This window comes from Aquarana catesbeiana, linkage group LG04 (genome assembly GCF_042186555.1).
Source record: "Aquarana catesbeiana isolate 2022-GZ linkage group LG04, ASM4218655v1, whole genome shotgun sequence".
Classification (NCBI taxonomy): domain Eukaryota; kingdom Metazoa; phylum Chordata; class Amphibia; order Anura; family Ranidae; genus Aquarana; species Aquarana catesbeiana.
The window spans coordinates 651,878,086-651,899,387 of record NC_133327.1 but is presented as its reverse complement, the minus strand read 5'-3'; the positions used below and the strand labels follow the sequence as shown (position 1 = coordinate 651,899,387).

The 21,302-nt window shown below is 44.4% G+C and overlaps 1 protein-coding gene across 5 annotated transcripts in view; it reads left to right on the top strand.

Annotated features, from left to right (window-relative positions):
- THADA (THADA armadillo repeat containing) overlaps positions 1 to 21,302 on the top strand; it is a 904,047-nt gene that overhangs the window by 40,921 nt on the left and 841,824 nt on the right. For all 5 annotated transcript variants that reach the window (XR_012244018.1, XM_073628459.1, XM_073628460.1 and 2 more), the window contains exons 12-15: positions 2,004 to 2,158; positions 8,369 to 8,524; positions 11,726 to 11,848; positions 17,790 to 17,913. Coding sequence is in view for 4 of the 5 variants with exons in the window: in XM_073628459.1 (XP_073484560.1) it covers positions 2,004 to 2,158; positions 8,369 to 8,524; positions 11,726 to 11,848; positions 17,790 to 17,913 (558 nt within the window). In the remaining variant the exon portion in view is untranslated. The remainder of the gene's footprint in view (positions 1 to 2,003; positions 2,159 to 8,368; positions 8,525 to 11,725; positions 11,849 to 17,789; positions 17,914 to 21,302) is intronic.

The window sequence follows — 21,302 nt, the reverse complement described above, 5'->3', positions numbered from 1 at the left end:
GGGCTGCTGGAGTTGAAGTTTTAGTACGTCTATGGACTACCTTGTGACAACTCTATCAAATGGAGAGAGTCACATTCTCTCCCATACTCCCTTCTGTGCTGCAGCATCAATGTGATGCTGCAGCTGTCCCATGTCGGCTCTAAGACCAAGAACTAATGGATCACATGACCACTGATCACTCAGTTCTCTGCCTGCTCCAAGCATAGAGCCGTGATTGTCAGTCACTGTTCTGCCTCCAGCAGGATATTATTATTATACAGGATTTATATAGTGCCAACAGTTTACGCAGCACTTGAGGGCAGACACTACACTTACAATACAAATCAATACAGGAGGGATCAGAGGGCCCTGCTCTTTAGAGCTTACAATCTAGATATTTATAAAGTTGTTCTGCCTGCTATATCAGATTTGACCTCAAGATGGACCCGGCTGAACAGTTTCTACAGTTTTGCAGAAACTAGAAACTGTTCAGCTTTAATAAACTTCACATTATCCTTCAGTCTAAGAAAATAAAACCGGTGCATCCTGGGAGCTCAGACTCCATCTTAGAGACTAGAGAGAAGGAACCCGCTATCGGAGCACATGTTGGATTGGAACTTGCATCTCTTTACATCTGCTAATGGCAGTATCACCAGTGAGAATTACTGTCAGTATATTTCATATACTGATCATATGTACTTCTATCGGTTTGTTCCTAATAGTTTCACCCATCCCACTTTGTTAATTAAGCTTCAGGATTACATTCAGTCTGGCTGCAGAATAGGAGGGTTTAGCTGCATGTTGAGTTACGCACAGGGAAAAGTGTAGTGAGAACCGAACAGTCACAGTTCTCCACTCCACTACTTCTCCAGTGCTCACTGGTACACTGGGCTGAGGAGGGGGTGAGCACAGCTGGCTCCAGTTCTCAGTTGTGCACTGAGGGGCGGAGGCAGCTGTCAAGTTGGCACTTGGGTGGATCACTACAATATTGTCGGGATCCTTGCAGAGCTTGGCACAGCTCTGCCTCATCAGCTGATAGCAGGCAAGAAGTAGGGCTAAAAAAGCCTTGACATGCATTGTGAAAACCCCCATTCAGTTACCTTAAATGTTGGTTGGCATGCAAGTTTTTTTCAAGCTAATTCAGAGCAAAGTTTTGTTGTTAAAAGGCCTTACTGAAAGCAATGCACTTTCTTAAGTTGAGGCATTTTGCTTGCACTGGAAAGTAAAACAACATACATGAAAATGTACAGTACATTGTTGATTAGTTCTCTGTAATGCAACTTTATGTCGTGCTTTTTGACATAACAGTGCAAGTATATGCGATCCCTGGGGTCATCCATTTGAAGGTAGCATCATTTTTATTCAGATGATTAAACTGTATTGTTTGTGTTGTCATCTTGCATGTAAGTGTTACTAAACCCAGGAGCCTGCATTCACTATACCTGGTCTCCCACAGTACACGGAACATGGAAATTCAATTATTTTAGTAAATATAAACTGCTAAATATTTTTTCTCATCTGCAGTATATAGCAGTCTTGTGACTTCTATCGGCATCTTGGTAAAGCTTATAGGAGGAGTTTTCATATTGCTCTGACTGTCCTATGAGGCTGCGGGACCCCTGACCCCCTGGACAGTGCTGATTGGCCCTGTGCTGATCACATGCACCCTCCCAAGAAAAAAAAAAAACTCTCTAGCGACACACACCAAACTGAGCATATGCAGAGTGACTCCAAAGGCTCTGTTCCATCAGGAGATGGATTGGGGACAGTGGAAGAAGGGGAGGATCAGAAAAGACTGGTTCAAACAGCCTTTTTATACAATGCAGAGAATTAACCCCTTAGGTTCCACAGTGAGTATGACAAGCATCCTTTACTACATATACAGACTGATTTTACTGTTATGGGTTTAGTAACATTTGTATGTTGAAGTAAATATGTGCCTCATTCTGCCCATAAAATACTAAGCAGTCTTTCAATAGGGTGATTAATGAAAAAGGTTATTTACGCTTGTTTGATACCTGTAGGATCTGGCAGTAACCGAGGGGCTCTGGGAGCTCTTATGGCGTGTTTGAGGACAGCCCGGGCACATGGACATCTTCGCTTTACAGAAAATTACGCCTGGAATGGTCGGGTCTCCACCGGTTTGATACAACAAGGCCTTGTCCATAGGCATGATCAGGTGAGAAACCCTGAATAGTTATTTTAATATTGCTTGCTAGGAGTAGAATGTTATGACGGTATTATTAAAATTACAGCTTGCCTATGAAATAAGATTCACCTTTTAGGCCTCTTGCACACAGGAACAGAAAAAAGCAATGATTTTTACTGATTTTTACTGATTTTGAAGTGGGACGCATTGTTGTCTATGGAACCATACACACAGCTGAGTAAAGATCAGTAATACAGAGATGAGTACAAAGCAGTAAAACAAAAATAGAAAATTTTACATTTGAATGCAGTCGTTTTCTTGCATACGCGTGTTTACTCATCTAATGTAAATGAGGATATTACAACACTGGCAATGAAGAAGAATTTTACTCGTCTATACACCTTATGCACCTTTACTTGTTTATACTCAACATTACTCAGGTCTTTACACACAGTTTTACACACTGACTTTCTGTCAACAAGTTCCTGAGTAAGCATCAGTAAATTATTATGCCCGTGTGCAACTGGCTTTAAGGCAGACATCGCATGTGATTTGCACCGCATTGATGTGCACATCACATGGGATGCAAATTCAACCATACAGTTTGTATGGCTAAAATCGCACTGCATTCACAACAAAATGGTGCAGGACCCTTTTTTTTTTGGTCCGCACTGGAATCGGATCGTATGGTTCGCACTGCGTTCTGCGCACCGATTTGGGAATGTCATTAACTTTCTTTTGCCCCCGTTTGCAGAAAGCAGTGTGAACTGCCTGTGAGTTGGATGCGATGTGGGAAACCGCATAGGAATCGCATTGGTTCCTAGCATCGCGTATGTGTGATGCCAGCCTAAATGTGGATTCCCAAGTGTTACAAAATAGCAGATTTATTTTCATTATTTTTAATGAAGATTTTTTTTTTTTTTTTAAAGCTGATCTCCATGTTTAGCCACTTCATTACCTGCCACTATCACCCCCTTCCTGCCCAGGCAAATATTCAGCTTTCAGCGCTGTCACACTTTGAATGACAATTGTGTTTTCATGCAACACTGTACCCAAATGAAATATTTATCTTTTTTTTTTTTTGAGACCGATAGTTTTCTTTTGGTGGTATTTAATCACCACTGGGTTTTTATTTTTTGCTAAACACAAAAAAGACCAAAAATTTAAAAAGCAAAAAAAGTTTTTCTGAGTTTCAGTTTTAAAATTTAGCAAAAACGTATTTTTCTTCTACACTGATGGGCACTGTTGAGGCTACACTGATGGGCACTGTTGAGGCTGCACTGATGGGCACTGTTGAGGCTGCACTGATGGGCACTGTTGAGGCTGCACTGATGGGCACTGTTGAGGCTGCACTGATGGGCACTGTTGAGGCTACACTGATGGGCACTGTTGAGGCTGCACTGATGGGCACTGTTGAGGCTGCACTGATGGGCACTGTTGAGGCTGCACTGATGGGCACTGTTGAGGCTGCACTGATGGGCACTGTTGAGGCTGCACTGTTGGGGCTGCACTGTTGGGGCTGCACTAATGGGGCTGCACTGATGTGATATGGGCACTGATAGGTGGCACTGGTGGGCATGAATAAGCTACACTAATAGTCTGCACTTGTGGCCACTGATTGGCACTGATGGGGCTGCACTAATAACGTAGGGGGCATGCAGGAGGCGGGGTCCTGGGAAGACATCCATGAATGCCCTCCCAGAACTGAATGACCGCACTGTAGCCGTCTTTTGGCTAAAGCTCGGTCGGGAACAAGTTTAAATGTACTTTCAATAGTTTATTTGGACTGTATACATACAGTATACAGGGTTGTGTTTCGGAAGGTGTATGAGGTATGCTCCCGGGACAAAATTGAGTTTGGCTTGAGCGCTGCTCAGCTGTTCACAGAAAGCTCTGTATTCTATGAATAAATACAAAGTTTTCTCTGAGGCAGAGACCGTAACGTCATCCTCTCTGCATCAGCCAATCAGACAAAGCTTTGTATTCATTCAGAAAATAAAAGCTGCCTGTGAGTGGCTGAGCAGCGCTCACCCTGACTCAATTTTTTTCCAGGAATGGGATGGAAAGTCCCCATCCTGTGTGTAGCTGATGCTACGTACAATTTATACAGCGCACACAGCTGCTTGCAACTGTGAAGTAAATCGTTTGTTTGGACCAACTTGATCCAAACTATTTAAACTTCACTAAAACTTGGGTATCAGTTTCACGATAACATGGTTATGATGAATGAACCATGTGAATGAAGTGCCATCTGATCCGTCCTGAAAGCCCTGCAGAAAGAAGAGCGGCGATTTATACTCCTAGACCGCTACATCGGCTGCGCGGGCACTGACGGCTCATCACCCAAGGGGATAAGTACAGCGGGGACTGATTGGTACAATGTTGGTTCACCTTAAAAATTTTTCTGAAAAGGTGATCTTGCACCGTAAAAGAGAATGGGTTTTATTTTTTTAAGAATAATACTTGCCTAACTGGATGCAACATTGGTTCCCTGCCGCCTCTAACACTGAGAACCGAGCGATCAAACTTTCATTTACCGCTGTCTGCTCTGCCCCCTCCTCACACATTGGAGCGCTGGGCTATAAAGGAGGCGGGAGCAGCCAGCTCAGGCTCTCAGCGGCTCGCTGTGAAGTTGAGCCGGGTGCCAGTCCAAGCATGTGGGTGGATCCCGACCATATGGTTGTGAACTTGCCTGAGCCTGGAACCGGCTCTGTGACGTCAGCCGACAGCGGGTTTAATCCCACTGTCTGCTGAGAACGGGTCACATGAGTGCAGAACGAACTGCTCTCCTGTGATCCACGGGAGAAGTACAGCCAAACGAGCTTAGGTTGTACTTCTTCTTTTAACCCTTTCCCACTGGCCACACTCTTATATGCGGCCTATCAGCGGGTGGGCTTTAAAGCCGAGTGGCTGTATATATGCGTCTATATGTAAACAGTTTACTGTGCTGAGAGCGCGCTCCAAGCACAGTACAGGCATACCCCACTTTTATGTATACAATGGGACCAGAGCATGTATGTAAAACGAAAATGGACTTAAAGTGAAGCAATACCTTTATTTCAATTCTGGGGTGTCAGGGGCTGTGTGTGTGTGTGTGGGGGGGGGGGGTCAGGGAGTGTGTTTCCACGTAGCGGGGACTCAGAACTATCCGTGCACCGATTACTCAGATGCAGCTTTAGCTTGAGAGCCACTTTACATACACTTGTGGGTAAGGCTGAGCTCCGGCGTGTTCGCACACTCCACGTGCAGAGCCCGCCAGGAAGTCGGCACGGCGCTGCGCTAATCACAGGCAGTGAGACATTTCCCGATCTCTGCAGCCGCACATCGGGAAAATGTCTCACTGCCTGTGATTAGCGCAGCGCAGTACCGACTTCCTGGCGGGCTCTGTACATGGAGTGTGCAAACACACTGGAGCTCAGCCTTACTCGTGGGTATGTCCGTACTCGCGAGTGTACATAAAGTGAGTGTACTTGAAACGAGGTATGCCTGTATCTAAACTGTCACAGAAATCTCCCAGTGCATACTTGTGATCGGGCACTTTCGATCACATGTCCAGTGTGACGGCCAATCACAGCAGTTGCATAATTGAAATGCCTGCATGCCTCCTCATTTGGATCCACTTAAAGGGCCGGGAGGTGACGATGGGTAAATAGGTTTATACTGGCTACTACTCAACCGATTGAAGTCTATTCAACAAGCCAATATATTGACGTTTTTTTTTAGCCTGGTCAGTGCAGGGCACATGTTCCCTTGCTTGAAAGAACTTCCTAGTAGCTTACAATCTATATTAATCACAGAGAGCCTCTTGAGGGATAAAAAAAAAAAAAAAACGAATACAAAAAAAAAAAAATCTAGTCTTTAGCTCCGTTAGTATAACGGAAACTCCAGCCAGGTTTGGCGGTTTTAACCAAAGAATGATATGTATTGATGGGAGAGATTATTCGTACAGAAGGCTGCAGTTCAATATTGTCCAGATGACACATTATCTGTCCTGGTCAGTAGACAGCGGCTTTTTAGTCTTTCGAATGGAATGGAACCAGCTGGATAAAGATTCAAAGTGTTCATAGTTGCAGAACTGAGATCAAATGTGGGCGAAGTGAAAACACTGAGTGGGCAGTTTGCTTCCGTAACCTTTTTGCTCTGAATGTTTCCATACAAGTTGTGTTTGGCCAGGATTAGCACACTGATTCAATGCCTGCTTCTAGCAGAAGGCCGTTCTACCAGCAAAGACTAATGAGCACCTGTCATTAATACGCAGTAAAGGCAACCATTTTCTTAACAGAACCAATACTTGGCCTATTGATTCACTAGGAACTAGTAGAGCGTTGAGATTCAAGCTGAACTCCAGACAAATGGCGAAATACACAGATGAATAAGGGAGCGTCTTTGCCTTTGAAAGGATTTGTATCCGGTCCTGAGAATTATATATCCCAGCCGAACAAGCCAGACGGGGGACAGCATCTTTGTTAGCACATGAGCACTGCAACACAACTGATTGGCTTAACCACTTGCTCACTGGGCACCTGAAACCCCTTCCCGCCCAGGACAATTTTCAGCTTTCAGCGCTGTCGATCTTTGAATGATAATTGTTCGGTCATGGAAAACTATACCCAAATTAAATTTGTATCATTATTTCCCCACAAATAAAGCTTTCTTTTGGTGGTATTTAATCACTGCTGGGTTTTTTACTTTTTGCTCTAAAAACGAAAAAAGACTGAAAATTAAATAAAAAAAAAAAAAAAACCAAAAAAAAAAAAAAAAAAAAACCCAAAACCGTTTTATAGTTTGTTATAAAATTTTGCAGACAGATAATTTTTCTCCTTCATTGATGTGCACTGATGGGGGGGCTCCACGATTCTGGCTAAAATGAGAATCACAATTTTTTTGCTTAGAATAAAGATCAGGATTCTTGTGGCGTAACATCATCTTTCAGATTATACAAAAAATTGTTAACTTTACTGTTTAGTGTTTTTTGTGTTTTTTTTTTTTTTTTTTTTATTCCTTGGAGTGTATATTTTCAAAAAAAAATTGCACAAATACAGTGTGACATAAAATATTGCAACAATCTCCATTTTATCTCCTAGGGTCTCTGCTAAAAAATATATATAAATTTAATGTTTGGGGGTTCCAAGTATTTTCTAGCACAAAATACTGATTTTAACTTTGTAAGAAACAAGTGTCAGAAAAAGATTTAGTCTTTAAGTGGTTAAACTTCCCTCATTTACACACAGAAGTTCATTCATTTTGATCTAAGAATGAAAGTGAGCAGAGAACTCTCTATACTTGTTACATTAATGAATCTGAAAATTCCTGCATGGAGATGTGAGGGGGGATTGAATCGAGATCACGATTTTTTTAACGATTAATCGTGCAGCTCTAACTGATAAGGCTGCACTGATGGGTGGCATTGATAGGTGGCCCCCTCTCTCTCTCCTCATCGACTCACTAGCAGTGATTGATAGCCGTGGGAGCTAATGGCTCTTGCCGCTGCCTCAGCCTATAAGTGGGAGTCCCCGGAGAGCCTGGATCGAGAGGTGGCTTATGTGAATATTAGAGGGGGGCTGCTGCACACAGGTTTTTGACCGTCATATATAGAATGCATGAAGGTAAAAAAAAGTGCCTTTAGAACCACTTTAATGTGCAGCCACTCCCTGTTCAAGTGTGAGCTCTGCTTATGGGCTTGTTCACATGTGAGGGTGGGAGGCAGTAAAACCCCACAGTTGGAGCCGCACTTTTACTGCCGCCCCCCCCAACTGCTCCCTCCTTCAGTTGCAGAGGCTGGGTGTGTACACATGCCGTGGCAGGGATTATACCATCTGTTGCTTTCAAGTGAATAGTGCCGCTCTGCATGATCCCTACAAACGAGTGCAATGTGCACGCGGTTGTGCCGCGCTAATGCGGCTATCAAAAGGTTAAAGCAGGCGGTGAGCTGACGATGTGACCTCACCTCACTGCCTATCCAATGCTCTCAAATTGTAAGCTCTAACGAGCAGGGCCCTCTGATTCCTCCTGTATTGAATTGTATTGTAATTGTAATGTCTGCCCTCATATTGTAAAGCGCTGAGCAAATAGTTGGCGCTATATAAATCCTGTATAATAATTTGATAATTTCAAAGAAACCTGAAAAATGATGGTGGTAGACTTTAATAATATAAAGTGGTGAAAATTATGTAGTGCTGCAAAGCGTAAATTGCAATGGTTAAAATGTCTGTATAGTAATGACGTGTTTTCTGCATGCAGATCCGAATGGACGCCCTTGGTCTTCTCTGCGAGAGTCACTGGAGCACTGAAGTGGTCTCTGTGGATGAAATGAATCTGGTTCGCTTCTTTCTCCGGTATAACTTGAATTGCCAGTCTCCATCTGTGAGGCAGCAGATGTGCTACCTAATCAAGAAGGTAAATCTTGTCTGTGAGCCTACATTCTTGTCATTGAGACAGGGAACACACAGTAATGTTAAGAGACATGTGCTGGAAGCGATAAAGAACTTGCCATTAATACCCTTTTGAAAATGCTAGTTGTCTGCTGGCCATGCTAATCCTCTAGCTTGAGTGCTGTGCCACTGACCCAAAACAAGCTTGCATCAACAGAGTGAAGTTGCTGGCTGTGATAGAACCGTCCAGCACCCAGCTTGGGTGCCTCAGTCAAGATACAGCTTCCTCCAGTCTGGACCCAGGAACCAGGTATTATAGCTGAATATTGCACCCAAGACTAGACGACACTAGCTTAGGTGCATACTGGTACTTTTTTTTTTTTTTGAAAATTCACACAGAATATATAGCACAGAAGATCAAGTAGAACCTGATCACATTACACTAACAATGCAAACTGTAAACAGGAATATAAATAGCATAGCTAAGTAACAGCCAAAAAAAACATTAAGCTAATTAAACAACTAGCCACCTAGGTGACACATTGCCCACCCAGACCATTTGGCACCAAGCCCACAACCCTGGATACAAAGTACATACATTATCAAAGGCAAAAACACATAACCATCTCAAAATGGTTTGATAACAAGGTAGCGTTGACACAAGGCTAATCCCATCATTGGAACCTCCAAGAGTTAGCCAATTTAGCTATCCAACAGAAACAATAGATGACTCAATTAACAATGGAAATTCACACCTAGGAGGTACACAATGGGAGAGACACAAACTTGTGTAATCTGTGCACTAGACAAGTCCCCAGAAGACAATGTTCCAGCAGTCTGATGCAGTGGAATTAATTTATCTTCATAGATCTCTTGAGGGAGATTGTTGATACATATTTCTGTCCCAAGTGAAGAAGCCTTTCCATCCACTCCAGAAGGGATGCTTTATTGTCCTTATTCAGAGAATTAATCCAAGCCTCGCTCTCGGCGTTCATCACATTCTCCATCATAGAATGATCTGCTCTCTCCATGGGCCATAATTGATGGGTAGGAGGCTTGCCCCTAGTCCTCTCCAGAAGCCCCTGACCTGGTTGGGTCTGTCTCACTGTCAGCCAATAAAGCTGTATTTTTAGGAGCCTACATATTTCTGTCAGGACAGGTTATAGGTTTGTGTCTTCAATCAAACTTTTTTTTTTTTTTGTTAAGCCTCAGTTTAGCTAAAATCAAAAACCTAAAATACAGCACAAGGGACATAACTTACAGTTAGTATGATGTGTCACTTGTGCTGATTCCTCTTCTATTAGTAGAAATCCTCCTTTGTCCTACCTCCGTATACCTAGTGAATCCCCCAAATCTATATGTGGCTCTAGACTTGAGTTCTAACCCAGAACTTGGGCACCTCCTTCACCCAGCCGTTGATTTTTGAAGTTTTCTTATTGGTAAGTAGGACAGTGTGGAGAAGGTTTGGTTCCTGAGCATTAGTTTGCCTAGATTAGAATGACGCAGTTGACACAAATCAGTTCAGTTAAATGCTAATGGCACATAAGGGATGAGACACCACCAGGTTAAAAGACTAGAGGTAACAAAAGTCACTGTAGTATGCAGATATGATAGTCCAATATTCTTATGGCTGCTCCACCAAAGGGATTGAAGTGGTATCTGTAAAATATACCAAAAGACAACAGGGGTCGGCAACTAAGTCTTGTATATAAAAAATGCTCTGTTTATTAAAGACAATTAGCAACTCACTCGGTAAGAACAAAAACTCGCTCATCAATTAAACACCGCTGGTGCATTCTTCCACTGTGTCAAATCCTGCAGCCATCCGCTCTGTAGACTGGACGCTGACAGAGGAACCCAGAAGTGTCCGGAACCACCCCTGGAGCGAGGGGGCAGATGTGGAAGTGACGTGACACTGGGAAGATCCTGCAGTGGAGGGGCTACGCGTTTGAGAGTGTCCAAGCTCTTTTCTCAAGCCATCAAGTTGCACATCGGTGTTTAATTGTTGAGCTAGTTTTTATTCTCGCCAACTAAGTTGCCAATTGTCTTTAATAAACAGAGTATTTTTTATATACTACACTTAGTTGGAGCCCCCTGTTGTCCTTTTGACACAAAACAATTACTTAAGATATCCAGTTTGTCTTGTAGACATCCATTAGTGCCTAACCAGTTCAGGACCTTGGGCAAATCCTATACATCCCAGTTTTTAAATGGTAAAAACAAGCTCACAACTGCTCCTCCTGGGAGCCTGACTACACAATAGAAGCCGTCAGGATAGTGAGCTGCAGGATAGTGAGCTGTGGGGGAGATGTACTAAGAACCTAGAGCACTCAGAATCTGGTGCAGCTGTGCATTGTAGCCAATCAACTTCTAACTTCAGCTTGTTTAATTAAGCTTTGACAATAAAAAAACCTGGAAGCTGATTGAATTCTATTTAGAGTTGCGCCAGATTTTGCACTCTCCAGTTTTAGTAAATCTCCACCTGAAGAATTTATGTCCTCTACGGGAGTGTGAACCCTGAAGCACTCACTTCTGGTCACTTCCGTGTTTACAGCCTGTCAAAATGATGGCTGCAAAGGGAGGTTAACCTGTTAACCTATGCTTGATTTGCCGGAGCAAATTGGGTATCAATGCACACATCAGAGTGAGAGCGATAGCCCTAGGTCCCTCATTTATGGTAACTTTAAATTGATGAGCTGGAAAGATGTTTGATATTATCATTGATATTATCATGGGTGATATGTGATCTGATTCCACAGTTCACACTGCGTTCTACTGTGTTGAACTTTTTATTGACACTGTTCACAGAGAGTAGTGTGAACTTCCTGTGAGTCAGATGCGATGCCATGCTGGTTCCCGCATCGCACCAGTGTGAATCGAGACTTAACGCAACGTCATCTTTTATTTCACACAAAATATTGTGGGTTATGTTCTATGTTTGTGGGCACTGCAATTCACTTTAGTGAAAATATAGATTTGATAAACTGTTATCCAAAGATCACATGACAAAAAAAATTGCAACGACAACTATTTTATTCTACAGGGTTACTGCTCACAGAAACTGTTTAATGTTTTGGGTGTTTTGGGTAATTTTCTAACCAAAAATGCAGATTTTTTTGTGTGTGCGAATAATGAAAAAATTGCTAAAGTAGCAAAAGGAGTAAGGGAATAATGAGCATAAAATGATGATTCATTTTAATAATTTTTTTTTTTTTTTTTGGACTAGCTCTTTTGCCGTGTACAAGAAAGTTCACAGGTTCTATATAAACATCAGCAGAGTATGAACTTCAAAGGGCTCCAAGAGGCAGAAAAAGAAGTGGATCCCAGCACAGCACTAGAGCACTATGCAGTAAGTTTCTAAATTCACAATGTGGTACAATGGAATTCAGATAATCAAGGAGTAAAAGAAAATAGTCTGTATTGATTATAGCAGGCATTCAGCCTCTTCCATATTTATACCTGCAGCTTTAAAGTGGTAGGAAACCACAAAAAAAAATCGCATACTAGCACATTATGAAAGACTTACCTGAAAACGAAGCCCTCCAGCAGCGCACTTAGATCTTCCATCTTCACCTGGTCTTCCTTCCTGGGTTCACGGGCTTCCGCTGTTTAACTGGCTGAGCCACAATGATGTCACTCTGCGCATGCGCACAGGAGTCGCGGCTGTGACATCACCGACCCTGCTAAAATAAAGATCTCCTAAATGGTACCCTTTTAGGAGATATTTCCTGTAAAAAAGACAAAATGGAAGGCGCGTAACACCTAGTGCATTACCAATGACATTTTAATAGATAGAAATCTATAAAGTGGGTATTGAAAGCACGATTCTCAATGTTTTCTATTTTGTAGTTTCAATCAGATGACTCCATCTTTGGAAGGCAGCATCCACCCAGTCTTGGGATACCTTTTGTCCCTGTTAACCTTTATTTCAGAAGACCCCTTAGCGATGGAAGTGACTGTGTTTTTTTTAAGATATTCACTGTGCATACAGGTATGCCTTATAGGCTTACCTGTAGGTATAAATAAGGCCTCATGCACACAGGATGTTAAAATAACGTTATGAAAACGCCAGTATCTTTGCAGTGATTTTTTAAAACTTTTTTCAGCGTTTTTGCAATAGCGTTTTTTAGCATCTATTAACGTTTATTAGCGTTTTTCCACGTTAGCAGTTTTTAGCGTTTTTTAGGGTTTTTTTTCTTCAAAATGGTGAATGACGTTTTTGAGCGTTTTTGAGCGTTTATCAGCGTTAGAGCGTTTTTACAGCTGAAAAACGTCACTCGGAACCCACTGGTCCTGGGTTTTTTTTTTTACAGCTTTAAAAACTCCTATGCCATTTGCAGCTCAAAAACGCCTAGGTGGGCATGAAGCCATAGACTACCATAGACAGGCCTTTTTAAGCTGCAAAAAAGCGGCTGTAAAAACGTCCGTGTGCATGAGACCTAAAGATAAAAAAATCCCTTTCTACCACTTTAATTTCATTGAATGCTATAGGCAACCCCGTTACTGTTGTTGTTTTTTTTTTTTTTTTTTCCATTGGTTTTAGGTCACACATAAACGTGCAATAAATGCTTGCAAAAATGTATGTGTGTGTATAATATATATATATTTTTTTTTTTTTTAAATAATAAAATGTATCTTTATTTCAGGTACTTAAATAGCGCCATCAATTTATGCAGCGCTTTTACATATACAGTAATACCTTGGATTGCAAGCATAATTAGTTCCGGAATCGTGCTTGTGATCCAAAGCACTCTTCTATCAAAGCAGATTTCCCCATAAGAAATAATGGAAACTCAAATGATTTAGTTCCACATCCATTTATTCATAAATCCTTCAGTTTATAATCCATATAAAAAGATTATAGCAATGTGATGGGTTGTGTAACCATAAAATGTCCATCCACAAATGAAAGCCTCCACAGAGGGATTAGAAGAAAAATCCAGCAGGAGCTACAGAGTATAAAAGAGAAGAGAGACGCCTCTAAGAGCCGGTTCACACTGGGACGACTTAGTCGCCTGACAAGTCGCGTTCCATTCTGTACTATGGAACCGTTCTAATAGGAGCGACTCAAGTCGCTCCGATTTAGAAAAAGGTTCCTGTACTACTTTGGGGGCGACTTGCATTGACTTCTATATAGAAGTTGTTTTGCAAGTTGCCGTTGCTGTCGTGTGCAGGTCGCCTGAGGCAGTCGCGCTGCAATCGTGCTGCCTTAGTGTGAACCGTCTCTTAGTGTAGCAATATGGTTACATTTAATGAAGGTACAACATTTAAAAACTCACATGGTTGATGATCAAAAGAGGCACATCTAAGTATGCAGGCATCCGGGGTAAAGCTGTCCACATAGACCGTCCTCCGCACCGCCGGCTCTCACCGCTGTCAGTCTGCAATCATGACCAGGAAGACCACCCTGCAGTAGAGCGATCTGAAAGCGAGGCTTGAATCGCTCGTGGAGCGCAGCGTGGAATGGGCAACGTCAGTGGCGGTGTGGAGGACGGTCTATGTGGACAGCTTTACCCCGGATGCCTGTATACTTAGATGTACCTCTTTTACTCATTAACCATGTGAGTTGCTAAATGTTGTACCTTCATTAAGAGCCCTTGCACACTGGGGCGGGGGGCGGCGTCGGCGGTAAAACGCCGCTATTATTAGCGGCGTTTTACCGTCGGTATGCGGCCGCTAGCGGGGGCGGTTTTACCCCCCGCTAGCGGCCGAGAAAGGGTTAAATAGCACCGCAAAGCGCCTCTGCAGAGGCGCTTTGCCGGCGGTATAGCCGCGCCGTCCCATTGATTTCAATGGGCAGGAGCGGTATACACACCGCTCCTTCACCGTTCCGAAGATGCTGCTAGCAGGACTTTTTTTACTGTCCTGCCAGCGCATCGCTCCAGTGTGCAAGCCCTCGGGGCTTGCACACTGGAATGAAAGTAGCGGCACTTTCGGGGCGGTTTGCAGGCGCTATTATTAGCGCAATAGCGCCTGCAAACCGCCCCAGTGTGCAAGGGCTCTTAATGTAACCACATTGCTACACTTAGAGGCGCCTCTCTTCTCTTTTATACTCATTTGTGACATGGTGCTACTTATATATCAAGACATCGCTTGGAAATGAAGAATAATCCAAAATAGTTGAAAATAATTAAAATGTAAAAATGATGTAAAATAACATATAAATAATATAATTTTAATAATAAATATATGGAAATAAATGTTTGCAATGCATTCTGCTCATTTGGGAATGAAAAATGAGCTGGGTGGAGTGTTTGGTAACCAAAAAAAAAAACTTGTAAAAATGCTAAGGCTCAAAAATGCACATGAATGCTTGATAAACAGGCGTTTTTAACTCTGGTTTTTCCTGCTAGCATTTTTGATGTTTTTAGGTTCATGAGGCCTAAATGTAGCATTTTAACGCAACGCATCGCACTGCACAAGGCACCAGAATTGTAGCGTGAACAGGACACAGAAAACAATGGTTTTCAATGTGTCCTTGTGGTGACCTTTCATCTAGTGCAGTAAAACGCTATGCACTGCAGGCATGTATTTTTTGTGTGCTGCAGTGTGGATGGGCCCTTTAATATGTGGTATTCGGATGCAGTATTGTATGATGTCTGAAAACGTTTGTAAAAGCTTGCATCGTTAAAAATGTTAGCAAAGACATTGGTCTCCGGTTGTGCTGTGTTGATCTCAGTAGTTTAACTGTTTTATCTGTACCATTTTAGATTCCTGTGATATAGCATAGTGTGTACTTCCAGAACTGGCTGGTAGATGGCGCTATTCTTGTATATTAGAATGCATAGATGGCACTAAAGCAGTAACCATGAAATAATTGAGTGCATTGCTTGGTCTGCTTTGTATAGTGTATTCCATAGTTCTTAGTTCCTGGTGCTCATCCTTGTTCAGATTGTTGGCTGTGACCGCGCATGATGTTATCCCATCTTGTGTTTTATCATAAAGGATTACAGTTAGAATTTTAAACGTTCACCCAAAAACTGGTATGCTGCTGAACTGAAGGAGTAACCAGCTTCATACATCATCTAAAGCTATATAGGGGGCTACATCTTCCCTCCAGTGTTGGCTCTTCCCCTGGCTGCAATCATTATGAAGCCGAAGATGAAAGTTTCACATTAGTCTGTGATCTCCTTAAAGCTGAATTTTTACCCATAGCTTGATAAAGAATAATGTCCTTTAGCAACAGTCCACATTAATAATTATGCCGCCAAAATGAGTGTGTGCTGTAAGTTGTCTCCAGCATTGTTCCCGTTTCTTCTCGCTGGAAGTTGCCATATTTCTAAGCCCAGAGCTTTAGCAAATGGGTGCTGTGCCCCCTTCAGAGCTCTGACGAAGGGGGTAACACCCCCGAAACACGTTAGTTTTTTCACCCTGGCATGTTTGGAAAGACACCTTTACTTAGTGGCTGGAATTGTTTAATTTAGTGCATTTGTTCCTACTATCCTTGTGAATACACTAACTGATTTTTAATTCAATATATCATTGCCTGATTGGACGAGGTGGAGAGCGTGACATCACCACCCCTCCTCTCCACCTTCCAATCAGAGAATGCTTTGCATTCATTCAGAAAATGCAAGGTCATTTCTTAATGGCACTGGTGCCAAGTGGCCGACCTCCTATGTTCAGAACACAGCAGGGCAGTCGCTCGGCATGGGACCTGGAAACAAGTGGTGATCAGTGGAGTAACGGTGTGTACTTCAGTGATTTACAACCTCTAGAGGGATTGGCCAGGCGTGTGTGTGTGTGTATATATATATATATATATATATATATATATATATATATATATATATATATATATATATATATATATAGTTACATTGGTCCAAGGTAGAGCCAATGTAACAGTCTAAGATATCCATACCTGGAGTTCGTCTTTAAAGTGGAACTTCACTCTCCCAATCAACATTGAATATTTTTAATCCTTTTGCTCCTAGCATTAGTAAATAAATAGGGTTTGTTATATTTACTTGTTTTTTAAACTTTTTTTTTTTTTTTTTTTTTTTTTTACATTTCTTCAGTTACTTCCTGGTTTCTGGCCTAGGCAAATGACGTCGTACCTCCCTGGCGTCATCAGGAGGGGAGGAGGGGTTTTCTCAGCTAAGCACACTTTCCTGCCTGCATGCCTGAGCTAAGGGCAGATGGATTCCAGGAAATAATTGCTACATGAATCTTCTGCCCTTAACGTAGGATGGCCTTGGCCAGAAATGCTAGGGGGTGTTTTTCAAAGTGATTTCCCAGTAAAATAAAGCATGGAGACATCGATGAACGGGGGAATTTGCGTTGAATATTATTAAACAGTGTTTTTGGTTTGTGGTGCTCAGATGTAGGTCCGCATTAAAGCTGATCTCCAGGAAACCTAAAAATTCTTTGGTGTGGTGGGGCTGTGTTCACACTAAAAGAGATACAAGCAGTAAACCATCTAGGAGATTTAGAAAAGCATTTTGTATTTTCCTGGTCCTCCACTCTGGCACTTCTGCGCTGCTAAACTGGTTCCCGCAGCCTCCTCTTCCCTGTACAGCAGGGGGAGCACCATCTGCCAGTTCCTTTACTGTTTAATATCAAGTAATACACCGTCTCACCCTGCTCTGCACATGCTCGGTTGCTCTCCATTTTTAGGCACTGCTGAGTTTGTAGAGGCCGATCTTCTGACCGATTTTAAAGCAGAATTAAACCCTCCTATCCTTTACAGCCAAGGAAGCTGCTTCTGTTTGATCTGCAGATCAGTGATTCCCAAGCGTGTATGTAAAGCTAGGGATACACAAACCGAAAATCGGCCGCTTCAGCAGGAAACTGACCAATTTCAGTACGTGTGTACCCCTGTCTGTTCAGCAGAAGCTGGTCTAACAACTGGCTTGTATTAAGTACGATAAGCGCTTGCAGCCAATGGCTGCAGCACTGATCTGTGTATTCTTAAGGGGAAGGGGGAGGGTGAAGTTCCTGCTGTCAGAATACATTAGCGCAGTGGGGGGGCGATCCCTTCATCAGCATTGGTTGTGTGAATGCGAGGATCTGTGTTTTGTTTTGTTTTTTTTTCGTTCAGCCTGCTGAAAAAAAAAACTATGTATACTCTACTCAATTCGAACTTCTTATCACAGTCATTGTCTATATTGGAGAAGCAAAGGGTGTAGTTGGTGAGATGTTTGCATGTTGTGTATGGGTGTTGTCAGGTTGTGGTGTGGTATGCAATGTTTGGGAACGTGTTGGCTGTCTGCCTATCAGTATCTGTATGTTCTTTCCCACACTCCAGTGTACTAACAGAGGAAATCTGTGCCTATCTTGTTTTCCAGGAATTCATGTCGTCTATAACAAGTTGTCTTTTTGAGTCCCTTTTTCCTGGTTCATCACATCCTACCAGGTTTTCAGCCTTGACAATTTTAGGATCCATTGCAGAGATATTCCCCGATGTTCAAGGTGAGCAGTTGTGCCAGAACCCCCCCCCCAAAATTCCTTTTTGGTATAAATTAAATTTATGGGGATAGAAATATGACAATTGGCGCATTGATGATTTGTTCTTAAGGTGAAGGCTGTGCTGCTGTTTTCACTACTAACGGCTGAGCTGGATGCACAATGAGCGTTCAGATTCCAATAGATGCCACCTCGTTCCATGACGGTGATATATCAGGTTGTGGTGCAAAAATCAAGATGTCAGCCCCCCCCCAAAAAAAAAAAAAAAATGAGCAGCAGCTCTTTTATTTCTATCCTCAAAAATGTTTTAATTGCCATGCAAATTAATTTATTGGGCACTGTATATAAAGATTGTACACTAACTGACATAATTTTGGAAGATGACTTAAAGGGAATCTCCAGGCATTTTTTCCCTTGTACCTGTAATGAAAAACTGCTTTTAGATGTTGTTATGTGTTGGATTACCGGCCAATAAAGTTTTTTTGTAAAAGAAAAACTGCTTTTAATCACCCCCCCCCCTTTCTCCGTGATGTCATTACAAGGTTTGTAAACTTCTTGCAGAGGCAGTAGCTTGCAGCTCTGTTTCTGTTGATGTAGGTATGCCTCCAGAACTACATCTCACAAAAGCTCTTTTTTCTACATACAGTGGGGTTGATTTACTAAAACTGGTAAGTGGTGCAGCTATACATGGTAGCCAATCATCTTCTAATTTCAGCTTGTTCAATTAAGGCTGGGTTCACACTATGTTCGCATGCAGCTCACAGCAGGGGTCCGGTGTGTCCTCGTTCACCATTTCAGGTCCGATTTCAGCCCGAGTTTTTGGCTGAATTCGGACCTGAAGTGGACCAAAAGATGCACAGGACTACTGTGCAATTCGCACCGGAGCCGCTGTGGAAATGTGTCAACCGGCTTCATAGAGACCCGGTCACAATCTCCTGCTATGCGAATTAGCAATGGTGTGAACCCAGCCTTAAGGATAAGTTCACCTGCATGTTCCACCGTAAGCTAGTTTGGCTGTACTTCTGTGCATCACAGGAGTGCAGTTCGTTTTGCACTCCTGTGACCCATTTTCGGTCTGAAATCTGATGTCTGCTGATGTCACAGAATCCAGGCCTCGGCAAGATCGCGACAATGAAGTTGGGTTCTGCCCACATGCCTGGACCGGCAACCGACTCAGCCTCTCAGCTTGCGGCTGTGAGCCTGAGCTGGCCGTTTCCGCCCCCTCCACAACCCAGCGCTCCAGTGAGCAGGGGGGGGGGACGGAGCAGGGAGCCAGTGACTGATCCAGCTCTCTGCTCAGGGAGCCCTGAGAACCGAGCGATTGGCGGTGTTTGATCACTTGGTTCTCAGTGTTAGAGCCAGCAGGGGGCAGATACAGTTTGAACCTATGCGGCATCCTGCTAGGTAACTATGATTCTTAAAAAAACAAAACAAAAAAAACCCCATACTTCTTTTAAGGTGTTAAAAGAGAAGTACAGCCAAAGCTCGTTTGGCTGCACTTCATCTGTGGATCCACAGGAGTGCACTTCTGTGACCCGTTTTCAGCAGACAGCAGGCTGAACTCCGCTGTCTGCTGACGTCACAGAGCCAGTTCAGGCTCGGGCAAGATGCAGACACTGGAGTCGGGATCTGCCCACATGCCTGGACCAGCACCCGGCTCAACCCCTCAGCGAGCCGCTGAGAGCTTGATCCGGGTGCTCTGGCCCACTCCAGATACTAGCGATCCAATGAGGAGATTATTTTTATAATTTTACTTTAACATATTTATTACAATTTTTTTTTAATTTGTATTTTTGTTATTTCTATTCAACCCTGTTGGGGGGTAGGGGGGGCTTTGGTGAGATATCAGGGGTCTAAACAAACCCCTGACATTTCCCCTTTGGGACATGGAAAGGGATTGAGGATAGAGATTCCCCAGTCCCTTTCTCAGCAGCCTCACTACACTGAAGATGAACGGAGAGGAGACAGCGGCTCCTCTCCATTCATAAATGGAGGCATCGTAAACACCATTTACGATGCTCAGTTATGAATGGACAGCGTCAGTGATCACTGACCATTCAGAAAAGGAAGGAGCCGGTAAATCACAGATTGGGACGGGGGAGGGGGGTGGAGGAGGACACGGGGGGGGGGGGGTGACCAGAGGAGCACACAGAGGGAGACCGGAGGAGGACGGGGGGGGGGTGGAGGAGCACACGGAGGGTGGGGGGGGACCAGAGGAGCACACAGAGGGGGACCGGAGGAGCACAGGGGGGGGGGGGCAGAAGAGCGCATGGAGGGGGGGGAACCAGAGTAGCACACAAAGGGGGACTGGAGGAGGACGGGGGGGGCGGAGGAGCACACGGAGGGGGGGTGACCAGAGGAGCACACCGGTGGGGGGGGGGCGGAGGAGCACACGGAGGGGGTGACCAGAGGAGCGCACAGAGGGGGGGGGCGGAGGAGGATGGGGGGGCGGGGGAGGACGGGGGGGGGGTGGAGGAGCACATGGAGGGTGGGGGGTGACCAGAGGAGCACATAGAGGGGGACCGGAGGAGGACGGGGGGGTGGAGGAGCACACGGAGGGGTGACCAGGGGAGCACACAGAGTGGGACTGGAGGAGCACACGGGGGGGGGGGGTGACCAGAGGAGCACACAGAGGGGGACCGGAGGAGGACGGGGGGGGGGGGGCAGAGGAGCACACGGAGGGGGGGGGGGGTTGACCAGAGGAGCACACAGAGGGGGACCGGAGGAGGATGGGGGAGCGGAGGAGCACACAAGGGGGGGGTGACCAGAGGAGCTCACAGAGGGGGACCGGAGGAGGACGGGGGGCGGAGGAGCACATGGAGGGGGGGGTGACCAGAGGAGCACACGGGGGGACCGGAGGAGGACGGGGGGGGGCAGAGGAGCATACGGGGGGGGGGGGTTGACCAGAGGGGGACCGGAGGAGCACACAAGGGGGGGGGGGTGACCAGAGGAGCTCACAGAGGGGGACCGGAGGAGGACGGGGGGCGGAGGAGCACATGGAGGGGGGGGTGACCAGAGGAGCACACGGGGGGACCAGAGGAGCCCATGGAGGAGCACAGAGGAGGACACAGAGGGGAGCCGGAGGAGGATACAGGGGACACTCAGGAATGATTGGTGCGGCGGCAGGGGAAGTTATAGTCACTGATCTCCCTGTGTGGCTTTCAATAAAGCAGCTGAAAGCCACGGAGGGGAGAGGAGGAGAAGCGACTGTCAGCTGCTTTATTGAAAGCCACACAGGGAGATCGGTGATTATAACTTCCCCCGCCGCCCCGATCATTTCTGGGTGTCCAGGTATTGGACTAGGCATCAGGAGCATGCCATTGCGTGGTATCGATACCGATACTACTTTAAACGCAACTCGAGTGCTCATTTGAAGAACATTCTTTGGATACAGC